Source organism: Leuciscus leuciscus (genome assembly GCF_965113295.1).
Source record: "Leuciscus leuciscus genome assembly, chromosome: 1".
NCBI classification, from domain to species: domain Eukaryota; kingdom Metazoa; phylum Chordata; class Actinopteri; order Cypriniformes; family Leuciscidae; genus Leuciscus; species Leuciscus leuciscus.
The window spans coordinates 58,994,778-59,022,450 of NC_138725.1; the positions used below are offsets into that span (position 1 = coordinate 58,994,778).

Below are 27,673 nucleotides of genomic sequence, written 5' to 3' on the forward strand. Positions count from 1 at the left end.
ATGTCACATCAGACCAGGAATGAAGCTGCTACTGTTCATGATATACACACTAAATTTGTTTCCCGTCATGCATGTTCAGACCTAAATATGAATAAATGTCATTGCACTACATTGCAATGATCAAATTGAAATTTATTTTAAAGCACTATCCTTTTTTAAGCATGATTTAAGTGTGTAGGGACACAAGAAATTCAAAATACAAAAGTGTTCAAAAGAATTGGCAACTATTTCCATCAGTCAATGTCTTTTATTGTCATCTATATCAGACATTTTACCAGACAAGCAACATACAAGACAGGACAAAATACACTGAGCCATTTTAACCTAGCGATTCAGTTAATGGACAGTCACCACATCAAAAGAATTTACACTATTTTGTATCCCAGCTCCACAACTGCACATATACATTATATAATAACACATCTGATACATCACCTATATAACTGATTGTATTGTAGCGTTCCTTTTTAAGATTTTAAAATAAACAAGAAATAAAATAAAAAGTTTGCTGATTTAGAAAACAATGTCACTAGAGAAAGGATAAACATTATTCTATGACAACTTTAAATGCGAAACACATACTATTATTATTTTTGATAATTATTTTGGTAATAAATGTATAAAGATATGTTTGTGTACTGGACTATATTACATCTTTGTCATCAAATAAAAATATGCTGGTTTTATATATTCAGGTACATAATTATGAACATTGTTTCAGAACTCAATAAAAAAAATAAAAAAAATTGTATCTGTAATGCATGACCTGCTGCTCTAGTGCAAAAGTTATTACAGTAACTATGATCAAAAATAAAAATATTAAATGATAAAAAAAAAGATGGCCAGATAACACTATGTTTAAGGGTGCTACAAAGAAACTTGTTAGCATACACAATGATGAATAATATTTTCACAAGTGTCAGACCATTATAATGACATGAACATTCGCCCTAAAGATTTATACTAGTCTATTAATCTGTTCTTCATATAGCTTCACTGTGAGGTATTGGCTGGATTTGTGTTGTTAGTCATTAGCACAAATGTTTCATGCTCAGTGGTTCTACGTCTTTTTGTTCACATTTTTGAGTGAAGCATACTTTAATTTCATTGCTTTCGAAGCTGAGCGCTAGTCTGGCCATTTTCCCTCTCAAAAATGTGTTTCAAAGTCTCATGAATTTTAGTGTTGCACCACATATGTTTACATTGGTGATTAAAAGACATCAATAACATCAAAAGTCATCATGTCTAGATCACTGTCATAAAAATGTAAATGTGCACCATGTTGACAATGACATGCACAGCGGCCCTAAACATATGTGGACTCTTAAATCACACTTTTTTTTGTGCATGAAAATGCATGAACTGACCCCACTGTGATTTGTAGTGGTATTTTCACCTCAAGTTTGCACGGGTATCCTAGCAGAGTAACCACAGGTGTTCATTAGATGTTCGGCGCATTTCAGCGGGCGAAATCCAATCATTTCAATAGGTATTCGCATCTGAAATTTTGTGAGAGGCGGAAGTTTTACCCCTTAGATTTCAGATCAGATTCGAAGTTGGTCACGCTAATGTGCCTAAAAAGAAAGCTGCTTGTTTTGAAAGTGGCTCCTGTGTAAGGTGTGTTTCATACATCGCTACACTGTTGACAATATTATATTCACTGGATCTTTTTTGCCCGCAAAATGTGACCGCACCTTACAGTAGCCTATAATTTTAAATTTAATTTAAAAACTTTTGATTGAAAGTGTGTTTGTACAGTATTTCTTTAAAAATAATTGACACTTGGTTTGGTATTTTGTGCAATGTGACAGCCATATATTTAAGTGTTGCTTAAGTGTCCAAACACTGTTTAGGGCCATTGTGCATATGGAAAGAAACAGACCTTAAATAGTGAAATCACAGCCGTACAACTTTGCAGTTCAGCAGCTCTCACATAATTCAATTTCAATAGCCTATATTCACTCTTTTACTTTCACTCTCTGTATTACATTATATACTATTCTTTTTTTCTCCTCTTTGTACGTTCTATGTGAACAATGCAGAGAATGATTTATTCCTAGACCTGATATTGTTAAAAAATATATAATTTAAGACCCTTGGACATTGACAAAATGGCAGCAGAGAGCTATCAATGGAGAATGTGTTCTAGTGACAGGTTAAGGGTTAAAGTAATGTTCTATTGTATCACCTACACAAAAGACACTGTGGTCTTTAGAAACATTTCGTTTGGTCAGATTTTGTCACAAGTATGACCAAATCTAGTTAGCTTCTTTGCCTATTAGAGACAAACTTCTATCAGTTTAGTTTAGATTTTGTTTTCACAAATTGGAATTAAGTGTAATAAACCAAAGTGAAGTTCTGTATTCTATAATGGACACTTTGTAGAGTTTGCTCAGGAGGACACTTCTGACCAATCAATTGTCCCCAAACCCATAACCCCAAAGGCAAAATTTCCTGTTAAAAACAAAAAAACTAAACATTTCGAGAGCTCTAGTGCCACAGTCCCCAATCTGCAAAATATTATATTTTATGGACTAAATGAAACACTCATTCAGTGTTTGAAACGCCCAAAACCCACTATAAATTCCACAAGTGGTTATTATAGCATCCATATTCTACCCCAAGTGCCCAAAGTTCATGTTTGTCCTTTTCACCCCATATTTTGTTTCCCCAACCCCATCCAGCCTAGCTTGTTAAGGCTGTTGTGTACATCCTTATACTTGACCTTAGTAGTCTTGGTTCTGGTATCCACCAGAGCCGTCATAATTAGCTTCCATGTCGGGGGTGTATCCAGTGTACTCCGTGCCAGCAGTGGGCGCTCCTGCGGGATCCTGGCTGGGATCAGTGTAGTCCTGAGAGAAGAGAGATGAGCTTGCGCCTAATTTGTACTTCTGGAATCCAAGGAAAGCTTGACCAGCCTTTAAGAAAATGAAGATGCCGGAAGGAGAGGTTTAGAGGGTGGGATCAGAGGGATTAGCAATGGAAATTACAGGATTATGGCAGCAGGAAAGGAGGATTTTTTCCCCCCAGTTTGGATGGTGAATAGTCAATGAAAAGGCATCAGTTAAGGAAGCCATGTGCGGTTTAATTGGAAGGAGAGAATGAGAATGTCAGGATGGGACAGAAAGAGAGAGGGGAGGGGAGAGAAAGAAAAGCAACATTAGTTTGATTAAGATACAAGATTAAGATGGTTAGTCAGCTTTAAGCTTAACAGAGTAAAGAATAAATGTAGGGAATGCTCAAGTGAGTGGCTAGCACATAGAAAACCAACATCCAAAACAAAATGTAGAACTTGAGTCAAACTTAATCGAGTTTAATCGAACAGCATCTGTCAGTACATTATAAGATCTATCACAAAGGATAAATATACATCATAGATGGCAACAACAGCAGCTCAATTGTAAACAAAAATAAGATCATGAAATGCAATGGCAACAATAGAGGCAAATGAGTGGGAAATAGTGTATTTCAGACAATGTATCAGGATGCGATATCTTGTAGACAACCTATAACGTTACAAAACAATTCTGTAAAGAGCTCAGCTGAACGTTTCATGTGGCACTGCCGCCCCCTAGTCAATTAAAATTGTAACCGCAATTTAAAAAACAATCAAATAATTTTCTGGAGAAAACAGATTATCTGGCACATAATCGGGCCCCTTCAAAGGTTTGGGGTCAGTAAAGTGAATCATTGTTTTTGAAAGAAGTCTCTTATGCTCACCAAGGCTGCAATTATTTACTCAAAAATACAGTCAAAAGAGTAATATTGTGAAATATTCGATTTAATTTTATTATAAAATGTAATTCATTCCTGTGATGGCATAGCTGCATTTTCAGCATCATTCTTCAGTGTCACATGATCCTTCAGATATAATTCTAATAATATGATGATTTGATGCTCATGAAACATTTCTTATAATTATCAATGTTGAAAACAGTTGTGCTGCTTAACGGTTTTGTGGAAAACATGATACATTATTATTATTATAATAATCTCACTGACCCCAAACCTCTGAACGGAAGTGTACCTTTAACCCCAAGAGATAATCAGCATAAAATAACAAGGTACCATTAATATAATAACATGAAGAAAAATTCTGTTTTTCATAACTTCATAATTCCAGGCAGATATGTGTTGAAATGTTATTTGAAGCTCTTCCCAGTTCATACAAGGGGGTTTAGGGCTTGATATGGCACTTGACATGGCAAACAAACAAACAAACAAACAAACAAACAAACAAACAAACAAACAAACAAACAGATAACATGTAATATCTTCATTGGTATTCATTGGTGACAATAGGATTTGAAGGGTGCTTTTGTAGTTGATGTCTATGGCATAGTAAACAAATAAGTATGTATGCTGTAAATGTTAGACAAATGGAGGTGGCGTATGAGGGGTGAACAGTTTGTCGTATTCCTCTTCAAACGAGACTTTCTTTAGGCGCTCCAGGGCCAGCAGTGTAAGAACACCCTAGAGAAAAACAGATCGGCCAGAGCCAGCGATCAACAGAAAGAATGACTGGAAAAACATTTCAACAACACTGGGTTAATCTTATGGATGCAGCTGGGTGGTTTCTGTAAGAGAAGTGCTTTGAGAGATTAGAGGTTAGAAGGATATATGCAAACAGTGAAGCAAAGATTACTGGGGTCAATAATTCTCTGGAAAAGTACAGAAAGGAGATTAGAGAATGAAGCGGTGTTGATGTTCACAGGTCATTCATTGAGAAGAAAGACAGGCATGCAATCTAACAAATTTTCAGCTGAAAGAGAAAATATGCTGAAAAGCTTTGCTGAAAACATGAACAGAACTTTGACTGGATAACACAGATAAATCATTTTCACTGTAAACATTGTCTCTGGATATTTACATGGAAAGAGATTTTCAGTTGATGAGAATGTATTTGAGAAATATTTTTGCCTTTATTGGAAGTTATTACAGGAAGTTAATGTAATCACTTTAAAACAAATATAAATATGTTTTAAATATCTAATTTAATATATTAAATGTATAAAATTAACATTTTGGTCAAATGAGTCCTGAATGGTTTTGATTTGTCATAGTGTTGTTATTGTTAACTAAAATTATTTAAAATTATTTTCAGTGATTGAAAAAAAGTTTTAAATAAATCATTTTATTTATTTAAACTATTAGATGAAATACAATTTTTAGATGAAAAAACGAAAGAAATGACCGAAACTAAAATGGAAATATTCTCAGTACAGACCCATGTAAATATGGAGAAGAAGGCGAAGGTGATGGCTGCTCTGGCTGCGTCTCCGCCCTCTTTGAGGGGGTTGTCCTCTGGTTTAGCCACCTGCCACTGATTGGCCAGGAAACAGAATCCCACAAACCACACGAAAGACCAGAAGGCTGAGAGAAAAAAGGGAAAAAGGTTCAGAATTTCAGATCAATAAACAGCACAATAAATGCCTTTGATTGAAAAAAAAAAAAAAAAAAAAAAAAAACACGAATAAATATAAAATGATCTACAAACAAACCTAAAACAGAGTGATATTCACAATCTAAAGAAGGTCTGATCAAAACAGTCAATTTATATTTACAGGCATAGATGGCGCCATTGCACCACCAATCCAGCATAGCACTGCAGCAAGTTTAGAAGCAGTTACATTTTACCAACAGAGGGCAGTGTCTTAAAGTAATGCTGCGGTACAGGAAGTTCGGATCACTGCTGCATCCGAAAGCTAGAGGTAGAAGGCAACAAGATACCTTCATCTGATTGATTTTTGAAGGCAGCATAGATGTATCCTTCGCTGCCTATGATATCCCACAATCCTGTGCTTTTGATTCTGTGACAGTTGAGCTAAAAAATAAAGATGGCATCTGAAAGTTGCGGTTAGTTCGTGTGTATATATACGTTTTTGATCAAAATTCCATATTTGATGTAATTTCTAGTGTGAAATCACTATTGTAGTAATGAAATTTGCTTTGTTATCACCAAAGCTCTCACTACTTTGTTGTAGATCCTTAAACCATTATGCTGCATCAGAAGTTTGTCCTATATCAGTTTTGTGAGGGACCTTTGTGCGCAAACACTTCCTGCTAAGTCATGCTGACAAGGTAGCAACGCAACAAGTCAGCTTCCTAAGCTTTAGGGACGCAGCCCTAGACTCTAAGTGTGCTTTTGAACCAAGAAGTATAGAAGTGCTTTTGAACCAAGAAGTATGTATATGGGAAACATTATTAAAACCTTCTTAGAGCCACATAAAATAATTTATAAGTGTTCAAATGAATAAAATATAATGTGTGGTTTGTAAAAAAAAAAAGTGAGGCAGATTCAGTAGGAGCCTTGCAGTAAATGTATCTTATTAGTGATATAAAATATTGATATGCAATACTTCCATTCATATCAGCAGTTTACCTGAAACTCCAATATCAGCTAACACAGCCTTCTTGCGGTCTTTGACGCTGCTTATCTGAGGAAAGTAGATGTCCAGTGCCATAAATGCAGCACAGCAGAGGAAGGCCAGGGATCCCATCCCAACGGCATAGTTACAGGCGTTCTGGTTGCGGTTAAAGATGCAAAATTCCTGTACCTCATTTGGACGGTTCACATAGCCCTCGTTAGCAATGCATCCAAAGATCACGATGGAAAAGATCTGAGGAGGAGAATTAAAAGAAGGGAGAAGAAAATATGAGAATTTGGACTTCACACTTTCATTTATAACCCTGGGTTATTTTGCTGCATATTCACATTGTTCATACAGCCAACAGTATCCTTCGTACACAATGCCAAGTTCAAAGTGTAAGCTAGATTAGTACACAGAGAAGATGTGAAATGCAATGTACCAGTTTAATACAAGAAGCAATTTTGAGGAGGAAAAAATGACTGGATTTGGAAATGTCTGTCAGTTTAATTTTACTTTTGTTAGTAAAGTCAGCATGAAACAGAAGTTTGGATAGACTTTTCTTCCCTATTGTGATGTACCGGTTACGGTATATGCTTCTCGAACAGGAAAAAATGTAGAGTGAGACTTCAGGAATTGATTGGATTGTTGTGGTTTGCTATTGCTGTGATGTCATGTGAGTGACAGGTTGTCCCGCCCTCACGCCGGTAAACACGTCATCAGGGAAAAGATGTCGCTGCACCATGAAGTTATTTTGATTAAAGAATATGAGGGCACATGAATTTTAAATCAATAACGATGTGCATGGATCAGTCATTAATAATAAATACTGAAATAATCCATAAAAAAATAAGTATTGTCAATTTTGCCCAAGGCACTTAGAAGAAAGTAAGCTAGACACCCACAAACAGAACTTTATAATTTGCTTTATTTTCTGAGTTATGTTATGCTAAAATAACCAGTGATTTAATAATTATAAAAAAAACTTTGGGGCAGATTTTATATACTATTTTACACTCCAAAGGTATTTTTACCCTACCCTGTAGCCGGGGTTCATAACTTAGGTCTTAGTCCAGCGTTAAAAAGAAACATTAACCCAGAGTTAAACACAGTGTCAAAAGACATAGAGCCAATTAAAGTTGTTGAAATGTTATTTATGTCCACTGTAGTGCTGATTTTAGCTTTTCTAGTATACAAAGGAAATTAAACTGTTTCTCGCAGCCAACCACAACTTCTGGCTGAAAACATTGTGTGCAGATGCCATTTATCACCACAAACATCACTTATTGATTCATGTGTACATCTGTTTTTAATCTCACTTTGTTGCTTTCTACTGGGTTTGTTTTCTACATGGAAGCTAGGGTATATTTGGCACTTCCATAATAATAAGTGCCTATTTAGATTCTGATGAGCCTATGTTCTCATTTTGGCTCCAGGAATAGTCAAAGTATCTTCAAGAGGATGAAGGCAAGTTTTGACAAATGCCAGGGTTTTACCAGCTGGCCTGTGCATCTGTACTATATGTCTGAATGTGTGAGTGCGAGAGAGGCACTTCATTACTCCACTCATGCAATTAAGTTGAAATGCTCTTGGCTGTCAGCAAACTCTCCCATAGTTGTTCCCTAATTGTCAGGTACAAGCCCATGATTTACTCCGAGAATCAGCTTTATCATTAAACTAATGTTAAGGGGTTTGGCAACATCAAATCAAATAAACCCTAAATCTCCTAAGATAAAGGTTCAATGGCTCATTCAAACCTTAATCTTGATCAAGCACATATAATCAAGAAGATTAAAACATAATCAGCATGAGCTAGTGAGCGAGTAGAAAACAAAGAGCAAGATGAATCGCACTTTGGCAATTGTGCTTTTTATGTGCGCTGAGGAGGAAGCGAAAGAGGAGAATATGGACGTGGTCATGGCCAGGGAAAAGAGGTCAACATGGCATACCAATTTTGCAAATGGAACTTGAGGTAAGGAGTTTTAAGTCTTAGCGCAATGTTGTGTTGATCAATTTGCATTTCATGTTGCATTTTTATTGGCTAGTCAGTAGACGTGGGTCGTAGCAGCAAACACAATGGCCCTCATTTATCATTCTTGCGTAGAAACGGGCGTATATGTTGGCGTAAGATTATGCTTACACTCCTCTCACCGCCTGATTTATGAAGCTGTACGTACCTTTGAAATCCAGGTGTACGCAAACCTGCCCTTGATAAATGCCGCGGCTGAAAACGATCGTCATTAGAATAACACGCCCCTATATATTCAAGTCTCCGCTTCCCCCACGCCCTCATTTTACGCCATGGACACACGGAAGACGGCAAAGAAGAGAAACTTGGATGAGCAAATGACCTATCACAATGCATTATTTTACAGCACGTGTTTTGAAACAATTAGCATTTAATTTCGTACCACTTCACATGTATTGGGGTGTACAATAGTGATGATGATGTGATGTGGAGTACCATTCATTCACATTAATAATTGCATGACAATTTGTAATATTATTATTATTATTATTATTATGATTTTTATTATTAATGATGCTTATTGTTATTTAGAAGAAGAATGTCGTTATTATTATTATTATTTAAAAGAAGAAGAATGTCATTTTTATTATTTTGTCAGTCTGAATTATTTTTTGGTCTTTGAAAGCCTTTCATTACTGAACCCAGTCCGTGCGCACCTGCCGGGCCTAACCCTGGCCTAACCATCGTTTCAAAGAATAGTACAACGGCGAGCGCGTCGAGTATAAACGCCTCGTCCGTTTGGGGAGGTGCGCGCGCAGTCTGCGGAGACCCGCGCTGCGGAGCCAGGCGAAAGTATAAACAAGTAAAGCGCACAGGCTCGCAACTGAAGGAATGCATATGCCTACAAATCAAATGCTTTGGTAAAGTCACACAAATTAAACATTGAAGTCCACGTTGCACAAAAATAAACACTGAAGTTTATAATTACTATGCTGTTTTTTTTTTTACAGTGGGTCATAATATATCATATCTTTTAGTTTGTCAGTGCGTTTTGTGGTGTTAGGAATTGTTTTTCTGCGCATTTCCGCACTAACTCAAAACGTGCGTACACCACCTCCTGAGCTGGCGTAAGTTTTGAGCGTGCCATACGCCAACGTCCATATTGATAAATCTCAAAGTCACCGTGGTTTTGGGTTGAAACGCCAGGTGTACGCTGGAAATTTGGTGTACGCACTTTTGATAAATGAGGGCCAATGTGAGGTGATCATGCTAAATTTCTGAAACTGTCAGAAAATGATCGCAGGCTATCTTTGGTCGCAAGACCGTGACAAAGGCCATCTTTGACCCTCTCTCACTGTATGATGTAGAATCACCGTTTAGGAGCCAAGACCACAGTCATCTTTCGTCTGGGACAGCCCAAAATCGTACAATGTGTACCGGGCATAATGGCCCTTTCAGACTGCACAATATGACTCCAATTTTGGCATGATCCACTTGACATGGTCGTTGGGACGCAAGAAATGCGTTTCATTACGTATAGTGTGTCATAGTGGACGATAACCGACGCTGCATCTATGACAATGGTATTGGTGCTGCTAGGTGGAATTATGCAATAGAGAAAAGTTTCACGGAGCTATGGCAACAATACTCCTAGTCCTATCTTTATGATGTTTCCTCAAGGGACTACCACAACAGAGTGAAAAAAGAAAAATTTTGGCGAATGATAGCAGAGGCGCCGCGGCAACCCGGTGAGTACTGGAATTAGCATTAAAGTGCCTGTATTATAGTTTTTCGAATATTCCCTTTCATGCAGTGTGTAATACAGCTATTTGTGAATGTAAACGTTCTGCAAAGTTGTAAAGCCGAAACTGCACAATAAATAGTTATTGCCTCTCAAAATAAAGAATCAACTCTGAACTGCCTATACGAGTCGTTTGTATTTTAAATCCTACTGTGTGACGGTTTTACGTCACTAGAAAATACATTCGCATAATGCCCCCTATGTTGTACGTTGTCCAGCCCTCAAATCTCGCAAAACGCGGGATTCGCAAAACGCTTGCTCTTGAAAGATTGGTCAGTACCCAGTTTATTTGGACCAGCTTTCTCCTCAGAATCACAACCTGTAAGTATAAATAATTATTGATGCATATATTTTCTACCGGGTGTTCAAAATACGTCATTTTTTATTTATATTGTGTACGTTTCCGGTTTACTGGCTAACTGATGTTATTACTGTCTTACTGAAATACTTACTAAGCAGTTGTGGGCCACTATTACCTAAACTGTGTCTATTAATGCAGATTGTCTGTCGTTCTTTCTACTTTGAGTAAAGATAAAGGATGGAGCAAGAGTTGTTTTAAAATGTTTATGTTACATCCATCATTCATTTTAGTGCTGGGCGAACATATGCACCGTTTTTGATACAGTTCGCATGTGCACCACAATAAATTATAAATATACACATCGGTTTGTTGATGGACATACACTTGTTAATGCTGATGGTGAGGAATTACCGTTGCAACATCTCAAAATGTACCTCAAACTAAGTAGTGTATCACTGAGAAACATCCTGCTCAAGTCGTCCTTGTGATGGAGGTTCGGGTTGAATAACTAGTTCTTCCAATGTTTCATCATCGGACTCGCATTTGGATTGATATGGTAAAATCGACATCATCGTTAATGTCTTTACAGTGTGTACAATCGCTGAGCTTTAGGAAGGCTCCGGACAGACCTTAAGTTCAGTTATGGTAATGGCGTTTAGCTTCCGAAACACACGCTGTACACGGTAAACCAATCACAACAGACTGGGCCATTTGGCCAATCAGAGCAGAGCAGAGCAGGCTCAGGGAAAGGAGGGATTTAGAGAGACTGATTCATCTGTCGAGTCATTCGAGAATCGTTGAAAAATGTGCAATGAATATTAGGAGAAAATGAGACTGTTTTTTTACTTTTGATGCATGTAAACCTGTGTTGTGGAAAAAATTAATCTTTTCTTTTGTTTTTATTTTCAATGATTTAACAAATGAATGCCATACATTCATTTGTCTGTATTTTGAGTTTATTTTATGATGTTAATACAGCTGCAGGGTGTGTGTGTGACTCAGAGGTGAGAAGATTAGGGGGTAAGGGGAGCCACAGGGGTTCCTCTGTGTCTTTTGTTTAGTGGGGGCTGTAAGAGATAGCTTTTGAAAGAGATAACACTATAAAAATGCGGGCCCACCTCTGCTCTGGGTCTCACTCCGTCTGCAGCTGGTCTGCGGGTGGACTGGGAACGTTTCTTGCAAGAAATAAATATCTTTTAAGAACAATTTGATCCTGATGTCTCTTATGCCTGATGCTGTTTTGTTAGTTACTTGTTTTTGCCTCAACAAGTTGGTGTCAGAAACGTGGGATCCATGAGGTTTCTTCTGGCCCTGAGAAAGCGGATTGACGGACTGATCACCCTAAAGCACAAAAGGCCAAAACTGCTATCAGGGCCAGGAGGAACCCACTGGATTCAGAAAGAACTCGGAGGCAGTAAAAGCATCTCGGGTAAGAGACAGTTAAAATTATTTTATTTTGTGTGGTGTAATCTGATATGACTGTGAGTGAACGTGAACCATTTTGGCTGAGTTTTGCTTTGGTACGAGCGAAGAGGTGATTCAGATAATCACAATTGTTTGGGGAAGAAATTGAAGTAGCTTCGGATCGGTTTTTTCCACACTTAGCTCGTTAGTGGACAGGGGATCCACTGGTGATTCAGAGAAATCACAGCTGCTGAGATGATTACGTTCTATTCGAAATTTATGTAAACCTTAGAGAAAGTTTAAAACAGGATTAAGAAGTTTCTGGGTGATTGTGCTCTACTCGAAGTTTTACCACATTGAATTGAGTCAAGCGAATAAGCGCACGTGGGGGAACTTTGAGTGGAACGTAATTACAAGACCAGGTTGAATTAATCAAGTAAAAAGAATTGAGCAAGCGAATAAGCGCACGTGAGAAAACTTTGAGTGGAACGTAAACAAGCAGAGGTCCGTCCGATCTCGGAGTAAAAGATCGGGTCTGTCGAAGACGTTTGACAGATTCTGTAAGACACGTGTCGAATTGTGAAATCCAGAAAAGAGGAACTCAGCCAAAAATGGAGTCATCTAACAGTAAAGTAGACCATTTTTACACACCGGTTTTCTGTAAAATGGAAAAATTACGGCCAGAAATGCATGCAAGAAATTGGGAAACGGATGATTGTTAAGCAAAGGGGAAGTGAAAATATTTGTACTAACAAACGCACACACGACGCACACACAAACACATACACTGATTTTCTTTCTGCTATCTGCAATGAAGAAACTGCTTGCAAATCTTTTTGTGTGTCTGATGAAACTTTGAGCAAAGCTATGACTGATGATTTGAGCAGTGTTGTAAATGATGAGCGTATGAGATTGTGCAAAAGTACAGGGTTTTTCTGAAGTGCCAATTTATCCGTTACTAGTCAAAGAGTTGTTGTAGTTTGTTCATGAGTGTAAAAATGTGAACAAACAGTGAATTGTTGGATGGAAAAGAAGCAGATAAAAGAGAACAGAGTCGATAGGAGAAGGAACTGACATGTAGGGAAGAGAGAATGTTTTTTCTGATGGAAAATACAAACAGTGAATTGTTGGATTGAACAGATACGGAAGGAACTGGCATGTAGGGGAAGATAAAATTCATATTTATGAACGCCTGATTAAGTAAATGGTATGAAAAGTAAGTTTTAGATAAAAATAAGGCATTGAGTATGATTAACAGGGATTAACATGATATAAAGATAAGGAATGTTTCATTAAGCAGAACGGGAAAAATTCTATATTTTAGAGATAAAATAATTATTGAAATGATGTTTATTTTGACAACCATTGTCTTTTGAACCTAAAGGGTCCAGCTATGCTGGGAGTATAGCAACAGCGCTTGCTTGTTCAACCCAGCTTCTGGATGTTAATATGTACGTGATTTGTAATCAGTGTTGTTGATGATAACACAATTAGATAGATGTAAAGACAGCTATGTCTGAAGATTTGGGAAATCAATAATGTACAAAGTCAGATATTTTGTTGAAATTAAGTCATTGAAAGACAAGGACATTGTCTGTTTTATAAAGGAAATTATGGGTTGGAAATAATTTCCCTAGACAAGGATGACTAAAAGTTAATCAGAAACTTTGTGAAACCCGCTTAGAATATTTTGATTTTCCATGTCGCTTATGAAAATTAATGTTCTGCCAATAATAATGATGTGGATGTGCTTTATTGTATTAATGTTATGAAAACAAGGTTATTTAAGAGTAGATTGCCATATTTTTATAACAAGAGTTGAAGGTGCAAGCGGCTAGGATAGCTGTCTGTGTAATTTAGAGACTGAGAACAAGATTTGAGGAATCTTGTGATTTCTGTGGAACAGTAGAGATAAGTGGGACTGAGGAATAATGATAATATTAAGTTGAATCTGCATACTAACCATTTGAATAAGCTATCAAACCAGTGTTAATGAAATTAATGACATGCTAAATTTTCTTTATACTGTATGAAGAGTAACTGAATAGTCCTGATACAAAAGAGAGCAAATGCTGTAAGCAGCTCTGCTCTGAAGCTCTCAGTTTAAAGAGAATTGCAGATTATGTTTTTGTAAAAGTTTGATTCTGATTGGAAAGATCAACTTTGACTGGCTCCAAACAAAGAAAGTGCCAAACTAACACAAATTTAAAGAAAAGTCTGTGTTAATATAGAAAGTAGATCAGTGTTAATATGATGAAGATTGTGATTCGGCTATTGTAATTGAATTTGCAGCTGGGACAGTGGGGGAAAATGCAGAGAACTTATCAGTGGCTCTGTTTGCATTTCCTGAATAAGAACACTCTGCTTCAGGGGTGTAAAGTAGGGTGGAGATGTTAGAAAGATCACAGTGATTGTAGGTAGAATAACAGAGAGTGTTTTACTGCGGTCAGCGAGGTCATTCAGTGACTGTAAAATGCCCACTGTATGACTGTAAAAGTAAATGAGGGAGAAAAGAAATTTGATAGATAAACTTTTGAAAGTTGTCAAGAAGATTGAAAGATACTAAGTGTAAGGAATTCCTTTTGAAAGGAAAAGAACTATAAAAAGTACCGGTTGACGTAAAATTACAGATGAGCTAAATGAGTTGCAAAATATTTTAAAAGTACCGGTCACTAAAAGATAAGATTGTGAATTGGCCAAAACAGGTTTGCTTATCTGGATTTGGTATGTGCTGTGACTGAAACTGCCACAGTTTCAGTGCAACAGAGACTCATTCTGAGTGGAAATTTGTAATGTCTAAATTACAATACATGTAATTTATGGAAAAGATGCCTTAAGATGGTAGATAAAGTCTGAAGTTAAAAGTTTATGAGAATGCAGTGTATCAGTCCTGAATGCCTCAAGAGTCTCTCTCTCATTCAGTGTCAGCTGAAAGCTGTTGTTTGAGCCTGTGTAAAGCACAGTGTTTCAGTTGAAAATCATAGACACAGAGATGTTAAAGGAAATCATTGCCATTCAAAAGGGCAATTTGTACTTAAAAACGTTTTAAAAGTAAAACTGAAAGACTTTAAAGAAGTCTTTAAAATAATACTGTTTTGAACTTGTTTATTTTGGGACCAGTGACTGTCTCATTTTAGCCTCCACCATAAAACAGGGCTGATGGCTCCGGCTACAGAAGTAACAGTACACTGAATGTACGATTGTGATCTAAATTCACTGAGTATAATCTAAGCAGCTAGGTTGCTGCCTTTAAAATGATTAATGAATTTAAGTGATTAAATACTGCTGTTATTAATCCGTCTCCCTATGTTTAACACTAGTAGGCAGTCCGAATGGCTCTGATGACTCTTGAATGCGCCTTTTCCTAAGCTCCAGAAAACAACAGATTATGTTGAAGAAAACGGTCACAGATTCTGTAATGGGGAAAAGCGTTACCAGTGTGTACGAGTGATTACTTCAAAGACGGGTAAGATCTTAAGGCCAAAAGGACAACCTAAGACAGAAGGATCACGCAAAAACACTGGGCATTTCCTGATGGAGGTGTTTTTTATGTGAGATGGATATGAGAGTGGCGCTGATTGACTGAGTGGCGATCAGCTTCAGCAGATCATTGAGAGGCGAGATGAGCTGTAAGAAGTTCAGTCTGCCCCAGAAAATGTGAGCCCCTATACCACTCACAAGAAACCGCGTTGATTGTATGGCTTGTCCTCCATTGTGACGTGTCTGCATCTATGCCAGGGAGACAACACCCTGAAGAAAAGAAAATTATTGCTTAAGAGCTAATGGAAATAGGCTTTCAAGAGCCAACTGAGACCGTGAGGTGATTGTCATTATTTGTTGTGGAGACCGTAACAAGACGTATTAATTTATATAAGGAACATGATGTTGGTTGCCTTATGGGCAAAGAAAATTTTTGAACTTCTGAAGGTCGTTAGACATGGTGGTGGCTAAAGATGAGAACAGCTTGTGATGAGTCAAGAGAAATTTCTGAAAAAACAAAGGTTAGGTGAATTGAGTATTTAAACTAAAGATAACCTTAGAAAAGATCATAGCATAATGTATTTTAGATTATTGTAATGGTTCTAATTTGAGTCAAATATTTGTATTTTGACATTTGTGAACTATTAAGGATTGACTATGACTATGATTATTTTAGTTACAGTCCTAGGAGGCTGTTGAAAAGATGATTTGCTTATAGTGAGAGAGAAAGAGACTGTTTGAGTGGACTGCTGAGAGACTGCTTGATACTCTGTCTGTCTTTCTGTTATCAGTCAGATAATGAACCAAAAACAATCCAGCTGACTTTTCTAAAATCAAATGAATAATGAACAGACATGCCTTGAAACTGGTAAAGAGGCCATAAATAAAAACATTAGAGTGTGACACCTGTAACGCCAAGGTCATGGGTTCAATTTCCGAGGGAAAGCAAGAACTGATAAGAATGTAAATGTGTACCTTGAAATGGAAGTCACTATGGACGTCTGATAAAAGTAAGAGAATTTTATTACGTTAAATTTATGCACGAGATGAGTGTCGTGCATAAAGAGGAGGATGAATATGCTCGTGGCGGGAACAAGAGAACGCACAGTAAAACAAGTGGTCAGATGAGCCTTTGAACTTTTTAGTATGGATAATTTGTATTCAGGCCACAAACAAAGACATTTCGGCCTCACAGGGGGGGCTAAACCCACTGTCTTCACAGCAGGCTGAGAGGTTATCTAGCTTTGACCTCATCGGTATGTGAGGACAGTAAAAGTCCAGGAGGAACCCACTGGTGGTCAGATAAGAGCCTTTCAACTCTTCAGGGGGTCAGAAGGACAATTTGGATTCAGGAAAGTCCAGGAGGGGTTAGAAGAACTCAGCGCATAACTTAACATTTTCATTTTGCAGGATGTCAGAACGGATTGAACCAAACAGAACCGATTCTGTATTGTTTTGTTAACATGAGCAACATGGGTTGAATGTTTTTCAGGGGAACAAGGACCCCGAGTGCTATTCAATGAGCAAGAAATTATCCGGTGATATGTTTCAGGTTGAAAATTTCACAGGTCACACCAAAGGGACGACAAGACAAGCGGTCACTAACAAAATCACTTAAGGTCTGCTTTCACAGGTGACAGCAGACAGTAAATGACTCATTCCAGTGGGGGTGCGATCGTGATCTAAGGGAAAATCTTGTAAGGATTTGAAAATGATTGAAGAGTGTTAGACCTGGGTCGAAGCATCTGACCTTAACCACACCAACCAACGTCAGCAACCCAAAACACCAACGCAAAGAATAAAGTGGGGGATCAATGATATGTGCTAGAAACTATCTACCCCGCCAACGTTGGAAAAATCCTCTCTACGGCATGCAAAGTGTCATATTGGTGAAGATGGAACGTCCATGAGGCGACGAGATGATCAACATATCTGGAGAAAATGTTAACCAATTAATGGTTGAAGAAAAGTTTTGTGATTTTTATTTGATTGAATCAAATTAGGGCTTAGTATTGATATAAATCTAATCATTTGACTTGTGCAAAGAAAAAATGTGTTTTCAGGTAGAAGATCTATTAATTAATGTGAAGTATGGTGATAAGAAAAAAAAGACGGTATGTAATGGAAGAGTCAGGGATAATTTCGAACAACGAATGATCAAATTATAAAACTTTTCGGGTTAGATTCTATTAAATAGATTTGAATTAAATATAGCTTTAGAAGTAAAACCATTTCCTGACAAAATATTGTGATTAATTGAAAAAGCTACAAAGACAAATACATAGTGTTATGATTGTATGTGTTATTCTGATAATTTTGTTATTAATGGGTACAGTCTATCCTAGGGATGAACAAAATATGCAGATGGTACGAGTGACGGAAGTTGCAATTATAATCATTTACGTTTTTCTTACTATATGCTTTGAGCTATGTCTGGGATGACTGAGGGTCTGGTTCTCAACCAGGAAAATGCGATAACAATGTTTGTTCATTTTTAGCTCGGTTTCAGAAAAAATGCTTATTTATTTGATACAAGCTTTTTACTTTTTCAAAGTTCAAGTAGAGTGATCAGGTATACGAGAATAAGACATGAAGGGCATAACTGTGATGTAAGAAACTTGAATTAATTCTAGTCTTATGTAAAGACTTGAATTGATTCTATTCTGAAGATTTAATAGCGTAATGGGTTTAATTAAAATTAGAAAACAAGGCTGAATTTTTATATATAGTTTATCAGAGAATGATAAAGAGGAGGAATATTGTTGTGGAAAAAATTAATCTTTTCTTTTGTTTTTATTTTCAATGATTTAACAAATGAATGCCATACATTCATTTGTCTGTATTTTGAGTTTATTTTATGATGTTAATACAGCTGCAGGGTGTGTGTGTGACTCAGAGGTGAGAAGATTAGGGGGTAAGGGGAGCCACAGGGGTTCCTCTGTGTCTTTTGTTTAGTGGGGGCTGTAAGAGATAGCTTTTGAAAGAGATAACACTATAAAAATGCGGGCCCACCTCTGCTCTGGGTCTCACTCCGTCTGCAGCTGGTCTGCGGGTGGACTGGGAACGTTTCTTGCAAGAAATAAATATCTTTTAAGAACAATTTGATCCTGATGTCTCTTATGCCTGATGCTGTTTTGTTAGTTACTTGTTTTTGCCTCAACACCTGTTAGGAGACCTCCAAAACAAAATTAGGAGCCTTTAAAATAGCATAATAGGGGCACTTTAAACTAGTACAACCATTGTTTGTTTACGCTCTTGTTTCGGGAAGTCAGACGCTCGTTCTGGCTTCTTGACATTACGCACATCGTTAAAGACGGCAAGCGATGATTGGTCGGGAAGCAACGTGTAGTCTGACATGTTCATAATGCACGACAGAGCAAGAATTTAGAAGTCAAAATCGCATAATCTGACACAGTGACTATTGTAACAGACAAAAATATTGTGTAGTCTGTACCTGGCATTTCAGTCCTGCATCGCATTTTAGAAAGTGAGCGTCTTAAGAACACATAAAAACATTTCTGGAGTTGTGAAAGTAGGTTTGCAGTCTGTATTGACTGTGATGCAATAAAAAGACGATGTATCCCAAAATTAATGCCAAGAAACATCTATCGAGTTGTCCAAGTGGAACGAATGGAAAAAACACGATGTAGTCTGATTCATGAACTAATTACACTATGAGCTGGAGCCCTTTTTAGTGAATCACAACTATACAGCACAACCATGTTCGTGACAAGATTGTGAACATGGATGTGATTGTAAGGTTAGCCGCAGTATTGTCACGGTTATATATGCGCCACAAGATATCATCATGACAAAGCAGTATCACTGCTGACTGATTGTCCATATGACAGTGTTGTTGTACTTGTAGAAAAGTTTTTTTTTAATAATACATTTCTCTCTCTGAGTCTGTGGATTTAAGGAGCTACTGGTCAAGTATTTTGCATGCTTTTAATTAGCTGTCTGGATTACAAGGCTCCATGGCGAATGAATGCATGAAAGCAAGCATTGTAACAGGCAGCACACGGGATCCTGATCTTGTGATCATCAGGAGCAGAGCTTTACATGCTCTTTTTTTCAACCTGATTGGAATGTTTTAGGCACATGTGTAAATGCGAAACAAGCCATTTGAATGTTTAAATGTTTTAAACAGTGATCATTTGTAAACGTATTACTTGTAAAAAATGTTTTTTTGAAAAAAAATTGTCTTAGTTGTCTTTTTGTTTATCTTGTGACAATGAGGTTGTATAGTCTCTTTAAATAAAAGCATAAACTGTACATATACTATACATATTCTATATATATATGTGCATTTAATTTATATTCTCTGTTTTTGTTTTGAATTATATCATACTGTGCAGTATTGTATTGTATTGTTATTTGCCTCAATTTCCTACAGTGGATTAATAAAGTGCTACCCTAAATATTATATACATGTCACATTTTGTAGAGTTTAGCACCTCCCACAAGTTTAGTGTGTCATATTTTATTGGTTTTCATTGGTCCTCAATGTAATTTATGGTTCTTCAATCATCCAGACATATCAGCTGGGGCTGGTTTATGCTTGCACCGTTTTAGAGCCAGCAACCATGGCTCATTCACCAATAAATCAATCAACACTTTGAGAGGAGGAGAAATACAGTCAAATAGAGCTGTCTAGTTATTCATCAGGGCTCTTTATACAAAGCACAGTGGTGTTCCTGTAGCTGGTTGTGTAATGTTAGATAGTGGCCAAGACAATGACAGGTTATAGGAAACCTACAATAAAGTAAAACTAATCTACAGCTTATCAGTGATGCTCTAACATCATAACATACGATTCTGTTATGAACAAATGTATTTTTTTAATGAATCATTTGACTCAGTTCTGTCTGAATCATTGAATTCAGACTAATCCAATTCTTGAGTCAGTGAATATAGACTTACATTTTTGTATTTTTATTACACAAGGCTTCAGATTACCTTAGCAAACTTGCAAAAGGCATATAGAGTGCATTTGCATTCATTTGGAAGCTTGCTTCCATTTATTGTAATTAATTGCATGAAAAAGAGCAACCATTCTATGTCTTTGATGGTCTGGATGGTGTGAGGATGTCTTCTTGACAACTAAAAATATATAATTTTCTGTCTTTTTCTCAGTCTATTACATGCCTGCCGAGCTTTGCCTCTCACTCTCCCCTCCCCCTCCAATCCCTCGCTTTTAATCTCCCTGACCTTGTGTTCACTATGCGGGGAAAGAGAGATCACGAGAGAGAGAGAGAGACTGAAACTGAGTCATAAGACTACAGATGAAGACCACCTATACATCTATAGCGCTTCCCCACACAATCAACCTGACCATCGCTTCACAGTATTCAAAAATCATGCGTCCATGCAGCAACACTGACCGAAGAAACAAGATTACGATATTTATAGACATCAGTCATATGTACAGTAGAGCAATAGGTCTTCTGTGCTATAAACAGGAAAATTAAATCATACTGCATTGGTAAATGCTCTGGTACATTTGCAAAATAGCTTACTTCATGTTAAAGATATTGTAATAGTGCCTCTGATAAAAACTACAATAGCAAACATGCTGATGTATATTCTTATATATTATATCAATTTTGATCAGGGGCTCCGTTGTGGTTGGGGGGTTGTAAGTAGGTCCTAATCTTCCCCCCTGTTACTGCGCCCCTGAATCTGACATATATTCTTAAAGGGGTCATATGATGGTTCTAATAAGAACATTATTTTGTGTATTTAATTTAATGCAATGTATTTACGCAGTTTTAGGTAAAAAAAAGTCATTTTACACACACTGTACATTATTGTTGCTCCTCTATGCCCCGCCTTTCTGAAACGCGTAGATTTTTACAAAGCTCAACGTTCTGAAAAGCGCGATGTGCTCTGATTGGCCAGCGATCCAGTGCATTGTGATTGGCCCAAAAACCTAAAGCGTGTGACAGAAATTTCATGCCCCTTACCATATTTGGAACATCAGCTCCCAAAGCAATAATGACAGATGATAATGTCGGTACTACCTTATCAATTCGAGCCGAATCTGAACCGGAAAAGGTAGCCTTTAAAAGGTAGATGACCAAGCTGATCGATCAATTTTGAGCGAATTGTATCACAGATTGGTAAGGTTGTATTTCATTTGGGACATAAATTACTGATTATAATGACTTATACGTCTTATAATGTCTTTTTGTACGTCACGCAATCTACGGGTGTGAGAACACTATGTAAACATAAAACTATGTCTGCATTTGTGATCGTAGAATTGACAAGCAAGCGCTACTCTATAGTGCTCAAAACTCGCATTTGAATAGTCAGTAGAAAATTCTTAAAATATGAAAACATACTTACAGGCTGTGTCTGTGAGTCAGAAGCGCCAGACTGTACTTGCAAAGATGGAATTGCCCCACTTTTTAGAATCAGCCTTTGTGCACAGCTGGCCTTGTACTCTCACAGGTTCTGGAAACAGTCCTCCGAAAAATGCGCAGCACACAGTCGAAAATTTTAGTTGTACTTTTCTTTAACAGTGTTGTAAATAAAGCTTAAGCACTGTTTTCTAATTGTGTCCTCTTTTGGAAGGCCAAACAAAGTACTTGGCTTTCGCAACGGGGGGTGTTTGAACGAAGCATTTTAGGAAGGCGTTGAGCCTTAACTTTTATAAAGAATATCTCTTTAGGTTTGACACTTTGAGCTTTGTAACTCTGCAGATCTTATACATGCACAAACAGCTACATAACACACTAAAGAAAAACAAGAAATCGCATCATATGACCCCTTGAAATCAGTTCAAACTTAAAACTGTCCATTTAATTAAACTGATTCAAGAATCAATGATATGTTTGCATCATCACTCTAAACCTTCACTTTAGTTCATGTGGCAGTCTTCATATATTGAAAAAATAAATGCCATCCATCAAATTAATCTTTACTTTCTTTGTGTTTTTTTCCTTTTTAAAAAGAATCACACCATTGCATACAAAAGGCTTCTTATCACAGAATGATTATTATTTTATAGTATTCTATACAGTGATAAAGGCCATGTCGATTGGCATTGCATTGTAAATATACACTCACCTAAAGGATTATTAGGAACACCATACTAATACTGTGTTTGACCCCCTTTCGCCTTCAGAACTGCCTTAATTCTACGTGGCATTGATTCAACAAGGTGCTGAAAGCATTCTTTAGAAATGTTGGCCCATATTGATAGGATAGCATCTTGCAGTTGATGGAGATTTGTGGAATGCACATCCAGGGCACGAAGCTCCCGTTCCACCACATCCCAAAGATATTGGGTTGAGATCTGGTGACTGTGGGGGCCATTTTAGTACAGTGAACTCATTGTCATGTTCAAGAAACCAATTTGAAATGATTCGAGCTTTGTGACATGGTGCATTATCCTGCTGGAAGTAGCCATCAGAGGATGGGTACATGGTGGTCATAAAGGGATGGACATGGTCAGAAACAATGCTCAGGTAGGCCGTAGCATTTAAACGATGCCCAATTGGCACTAAGGGGCCTAAAGTGTGCCAAGAAAACATCCCCCACACCATTACACCACCACCACCAGCCTGCACAGTGGTAACAAGGCATGATGGATCCATGGCATGTTCTCATTCTGTTTACGCAAAATTCTGACTCTACCATCTGAATGTCTCAACAGAAATCGAGACTCATCAGACCAGGCAACATTTTTCCAGTCTTCAACTGTCCAATTTTGGTGAGCTCGTGCAAATTGTAGCCTCTTTTTCCTATTTGTAGTGGAGATGAGTGGTACCCGGTGGGGTCTTCTGCTGTTGTAGCCCATCCGCCTCAAGGTTGTGCGTGTTGTGGCTTCACAAATGCTTTGCTGCATACCTCGGTTGTAACGAGTGGTTATTTCAATCAAAGTTGCTCTTCTATCAGCTTGAATCAGTCGGCCCATTCTCCTCTGACCTCTAGCATCAACAAGGCATTTTCGCCCACAGGACTGCTGCATACTGGATGTTTTTCCCTTTTCACACCATTCTTTGCAAACCCTAGAAATGGTTGTGCGTGAAAATCCCAGTAACTGAGCAGATTGTGAAATACTCAGACCGGCCCGTCTGGCACCAACAACCATGCCACGCTCAAAATTGCTTAAATCACCTTTCTTTCCCATTCTGACATTCAGTTTGGAGTTCAGGAGATTGTCTTGACCAGGACCACACCCCTAAATGCATTGAAGCAACTGCCATGTGATTGGTTGATTAGATAATTGCATTAATGAGAAATTGAACAGGTGTTCCTAATAATCCTTTAGGTGAGTTTACATAATCCTTATGAAAATACCCAAGATGGCTTGAAGAACACAGGTAAACTATGGATGTCTTTGTCCATATTAGGGTTTTCCTGGAATGTCATAGGGTTTATTACTCTTATGAATCTCACTTGTGGACTTTCAGCGAGAGGGTTTCACAATCATTAAAAGAAAATGAAAACAGTGACTGCATTAAATTAAATAAAGCAGAAAGGCAGCGCAATCCTCCTAATATGGCGTCTAAACAAGACAGTTACCCAGAATTCAACACTGAGTGATGTCAGTTTTACATTCTCAATATCGGTATATTGCGACACCGTAACGATATTAAATTTTTTAAATATCACAATTATTGTCAATACCAGTAGGCTATATTGTGACACTCCTACTGTTTATCCAGTATTTTAAATAATATATTGATGCATGTAAATTAAAATTATTCTTTTTTTTCTTGTGTTAATTTTTCTCTTTTTTATTCATTAAACACATTGAATCTACTTAGCTTTTTTGTTTTAGCCTAAATACTGACTTGAATCCAGAATAAGAGTGCAAGATTGTATAAATGTGGATTAGATATGAGATAATGAATGAGTTAATAGTGATCCATTGCCAGAATATCACAACAACCAAAAAAAAAAAAAAAAATCATGCCAGGAAAAAAATGTATCACAAACTATGATAATAATGTTAGAGAGATAAAGAGGCTCTGTAAACCATGTTTTTCCCCTTGACGTAGTAACTGTGCAGGAAAAAAGGTGGACATATGGAGAGAAATGGAGAGTGTTTCACCCTGCAGCAGTATTCAACTGTGCCATTAGTCCCATAACGGACAACAGTAAAATGACTGTGCTATATTTAAAGCATCACATGCGCACTGTAAAGGACTGGGCAGGCAGGAAGGGTTCTGATTATAATATATATCCTTAAAAAAAAGAGAGCAATTGCAACAGACGAGCTGGAAAATTATGAGGTAATTCTGTTTCACAGAAACAGACATGCTGGTGGAATACACTCAGTGTGACAGCTTGGGAAAATAATGAATGAACTGCTGCTTATTCTTGCCAAGAGGTTTTTCATCACCCATGTTTTCAAACTCTTTCTGTGAAATATTTGTCAGTGGAGTTTCCTGTGTGAAAGAGACTGCTCACATAAGTCAAAGATCCAAAAGATCATCAATTTTAAAGCGAGACTGTGTTTACAAACAGCAATGAGGAAAGACTCCAAGCCTATCGATCATCATATTTTCTACCAGATCTGGATCATGACTACTGCATGCTAATGTTACCGTTTACAGAAGGAGTGAAAGTGGAAAGAGACACTGTTATCAGACATAGGATAAATGAAAGGTTTCAAATAAATATTCTAGAGGCAATCCAATTAATGCCTTTACTGTTCATCTATTTTGATTCTCCTCATAGTGAGCCTGTTAGTATCCAGCCTGAGGTCTCTGATTGTTGTCATGCCAATGGAGCAGCATTCACTCAGCCAATCAGAGTATGAATCAGATAAATACACCTCCAATCCATCCTGAAGATTCCATACAGCACTACACACACACACACACACACACACACACACACACATCCGCGCCACTTAAAGGTGAAGGGTGTAATTTCTACATGTATGCAGGTTGCCCGAACACTCTCTCTATCCTCCGTTGGATGGAAAAACAGGAAATCCCACCTCCAACTCACATTACTGGTTGATCTCGGGATACTCAAACAAACAGAGGAACAATAACTAAAGCAACTTAAGTAATTCAGCTTACTAACATTCAAGCTCCAACATGTCACCCTGATCAACAATATATATCGCACAGATGTATCCAATACAGCCAAAACCTTCCCACCCTTTCTGATCAATACATTTCCATGACTTTTCTGGTCATTCATGATTGCTGCAAAAGTATTTAAATATACATTAAATATACATTTTGCGAGGGAATGCAAGATCGTTGACAAATAATTTTTCCTCCCATATCATATTTTTTTCCTTCACCATGTGCCTTTAGGGGTTTCGTACTATTTATGTGTGTTGTTATCATTAACTAAAAATAAACATTATTTTCGTTAATTGAATTAAAGGTGATATATATATATATATATATATATATATATATATAACGTATACAATTAGAAAAGTTGCCATGGCAATGAACTGAAATATAATAAGTTAGAATTACTAATAAGTTGAGTAACTAAAATAACTAAAACCGAAATAAAACAATTAATTAAAGCTACAAATAAATATTTTTTAAATAACAAATGTAATTAAAAATACAAAGGTATGAAAGTATGAAAATAATTGTTTTTATTAAATAAAAAATATTAATACACAACACCAGTATAAAACACTAATACTAAAATATATAAAAAAAATATATAACAATAATTTGTATTTATTTAAATAAATTACAACAATTTATTTGTCAGATTCAAATAATTATTCTCATTTGCGTAAAAAAAAAAATGGCCTAAGATTTGAATGTGGCTCAGTGGAGCTTTCTAAGCCTCCATGTAGAATATAACCACTGAATTGTTATATAGACATTTCCACTCAAATAAATGTCTTTTTTTGTATTTTTATAAATGAGCAATGAATGAGTCTGTGGTCATATTACAAACTCATTATAAAGGCAAATGTATAAATTCTCTGGTAAATAATTTCAATTCTTGTATGATTCCACCTATTGTATAGTTGTGGCTTAATAATCACCACTTAAGACACCTGGCCACCCCTCCCCCAAATCAGCCACCCTCTTATAATCTCCCACCACCCCCTCACCATGTGTCTCTCTCTCTCCACAAAACGTTTTTATCAGCAAACAGAGCACACATGCTCATTCATGCAAGAGGCACATCTTTAAACAAACCAGGAGCCACTTGATTGAGTTCAGATATGATTAAGGAAATAAATGATCAAATAAGCAGTTAAAATTGTTCAGTTAGTTAACATGCAGTCAGAAATCTCTCTTGTAAAGGTAAGAGGCAGACGTTGTCAGGTAGAGTAATCCACTTTTCCTTTATGAATACTGTGCTTCTTGAGCTAGTGTCAGACTGTGTTATTCTCTACAGCTGAGGTCTGAGTCATGATCAAGTTCTCTATTAACAAATAAATTCAAGAAATTGAGCTACATGACAAGTATAGTTTTTTTTAGGTGATCTTATAGTAGGCTATTATAGCCTAAGATGATTTGGTCCATTAGTTATACAGTGTTGCCCTAAACAATGGTTGTTTACAGCAACATTTGTATGCTGAATTTCACAAATTACCAATCAGAATCACGTATTCCAGAGAGCTGTGTAATTAAAAAAAAATCATCTGAAAATTGAAATTGAAGAAATGATTTGCGAGCGCGTAGATTAGCGCGCGAGATGTGCATTTAGGCGGCAAAGCTTTACAAGCCGTTAACGCGTCATCACATGACACTCGGGTTCGCGCTTAAATTATGCAATTAGTAGAATCACTCTCACCCATGACACTATTCGAAGAATAGTCTGCGGTTGCTGAAAGAACGTAATTGGATCGAAGGTGCCGCCAGCCTTGCCAGCCCCGTATGCCTGCTCCATCCTCAGAGGTTTGTGATTTCTCCGTGTCGGAAGTTTTTGTTATAGAGAGATAATTGACCTTGATTTCGAATCAATTTATCCCCGCGCTACACCTGGACTCTTCGTGCTTCAAACTCGTCTGTCGTGCGGTCTCGATCTCGGCTGCCCGTTCGTGGAGGTTTTCTTGTAAAACGATGTCTCTTCCACTCCGTACCTCTCTCATTTCAAGGGTGGAGAGAGGAGACTGAGTAAACGCGCATCCGGGGGAATGCGAGAGCGCGCATTATGCTGTCAAGCTTGATGCGCACTCTCGAGGATAGGCGCGCCGCCGACCACGTGCCCGCCAGACGCGTAGTAGTTACTGTCTATGTGACAGAAATACATTTGAATCACGCGTAGATTACTTTAAAAAACGTAAAATGTGTGTTAATATTCCCCAAAATGACGAGAACCCATAGAATACCATTATATTGGATTTTGTAATTACAAATCCTTGTAACATTGTGCCACCTAGTGACTGCCCA

At 37.3% G+C, this 27,673-nt stretch overlaps 1 protein-coding gene across 2 annotated transcripts; it reads right to left on the reverse strand.

The window, feature by feature from the left end:
* Positions 1 to 227: 227 nt before the first annotated feature.
* Positions 228 to 27,456, reverse strand: syngr1a (synaptogyrin 1a). Of its 2 annotated transcripts, none has more exons than XM_082184328.1 (4): positions 27,075 to 27,456; positions 6,383 to 6,620; positions 5,228 to 5,373; positions 228 to 2,918 (listed from the first exon to the last, which is right to left on the reverse strand). In XM_082184328.1, the coding sequence occupies exons 1-4, from the start codon at positions 27,168 to 27,170 to the stop codon at positions 2,727 to 2,729; spliced, it is 672 nt and encodes a 223-aa protein (XP_082040454.1). In that variant the 5' UTR covers positions 27,171 to 27,456; the 3' UTR covers positions 228 to 2,726. The 2 variants fall into 2 exon arrangements, with proteins under 2 accessions (XP_082040454.1, XP_082040455.1); XM_082184329.1 differs by lacking the exon at positions 228 to 2,918 and adding an exon at positions 3,298 to 4,473 and having other exon boundaries at positions 27,075 to 27,451.
* Positions 27,457 to 27,673: the final 217 nt, after the last annotated feature.

Coding starts and splice junctions, on each gene's coding strand:
- syngr1a (XM_082184328.1), bottom strand. CDS start 27,170: ATGGAGCAGGCATACGGGGCTGGCAAGGCTGGCGGCACCTTCGATCCA. Junction 6,621..27,074: donor TTCTTCGAATAGTGTCATGG/GTGAGAGTGATT, acceptor TCTCCTCCTCAG/ATCTTTTCCATCGTGATCTT. Junction 2,919..5,227: donor TCTTCTCCATATTTACATGG/GTCTGTACTGAG, acceptor ATTTTCTTAAAG/GCTGGTCAAGCTTTCCTTGG.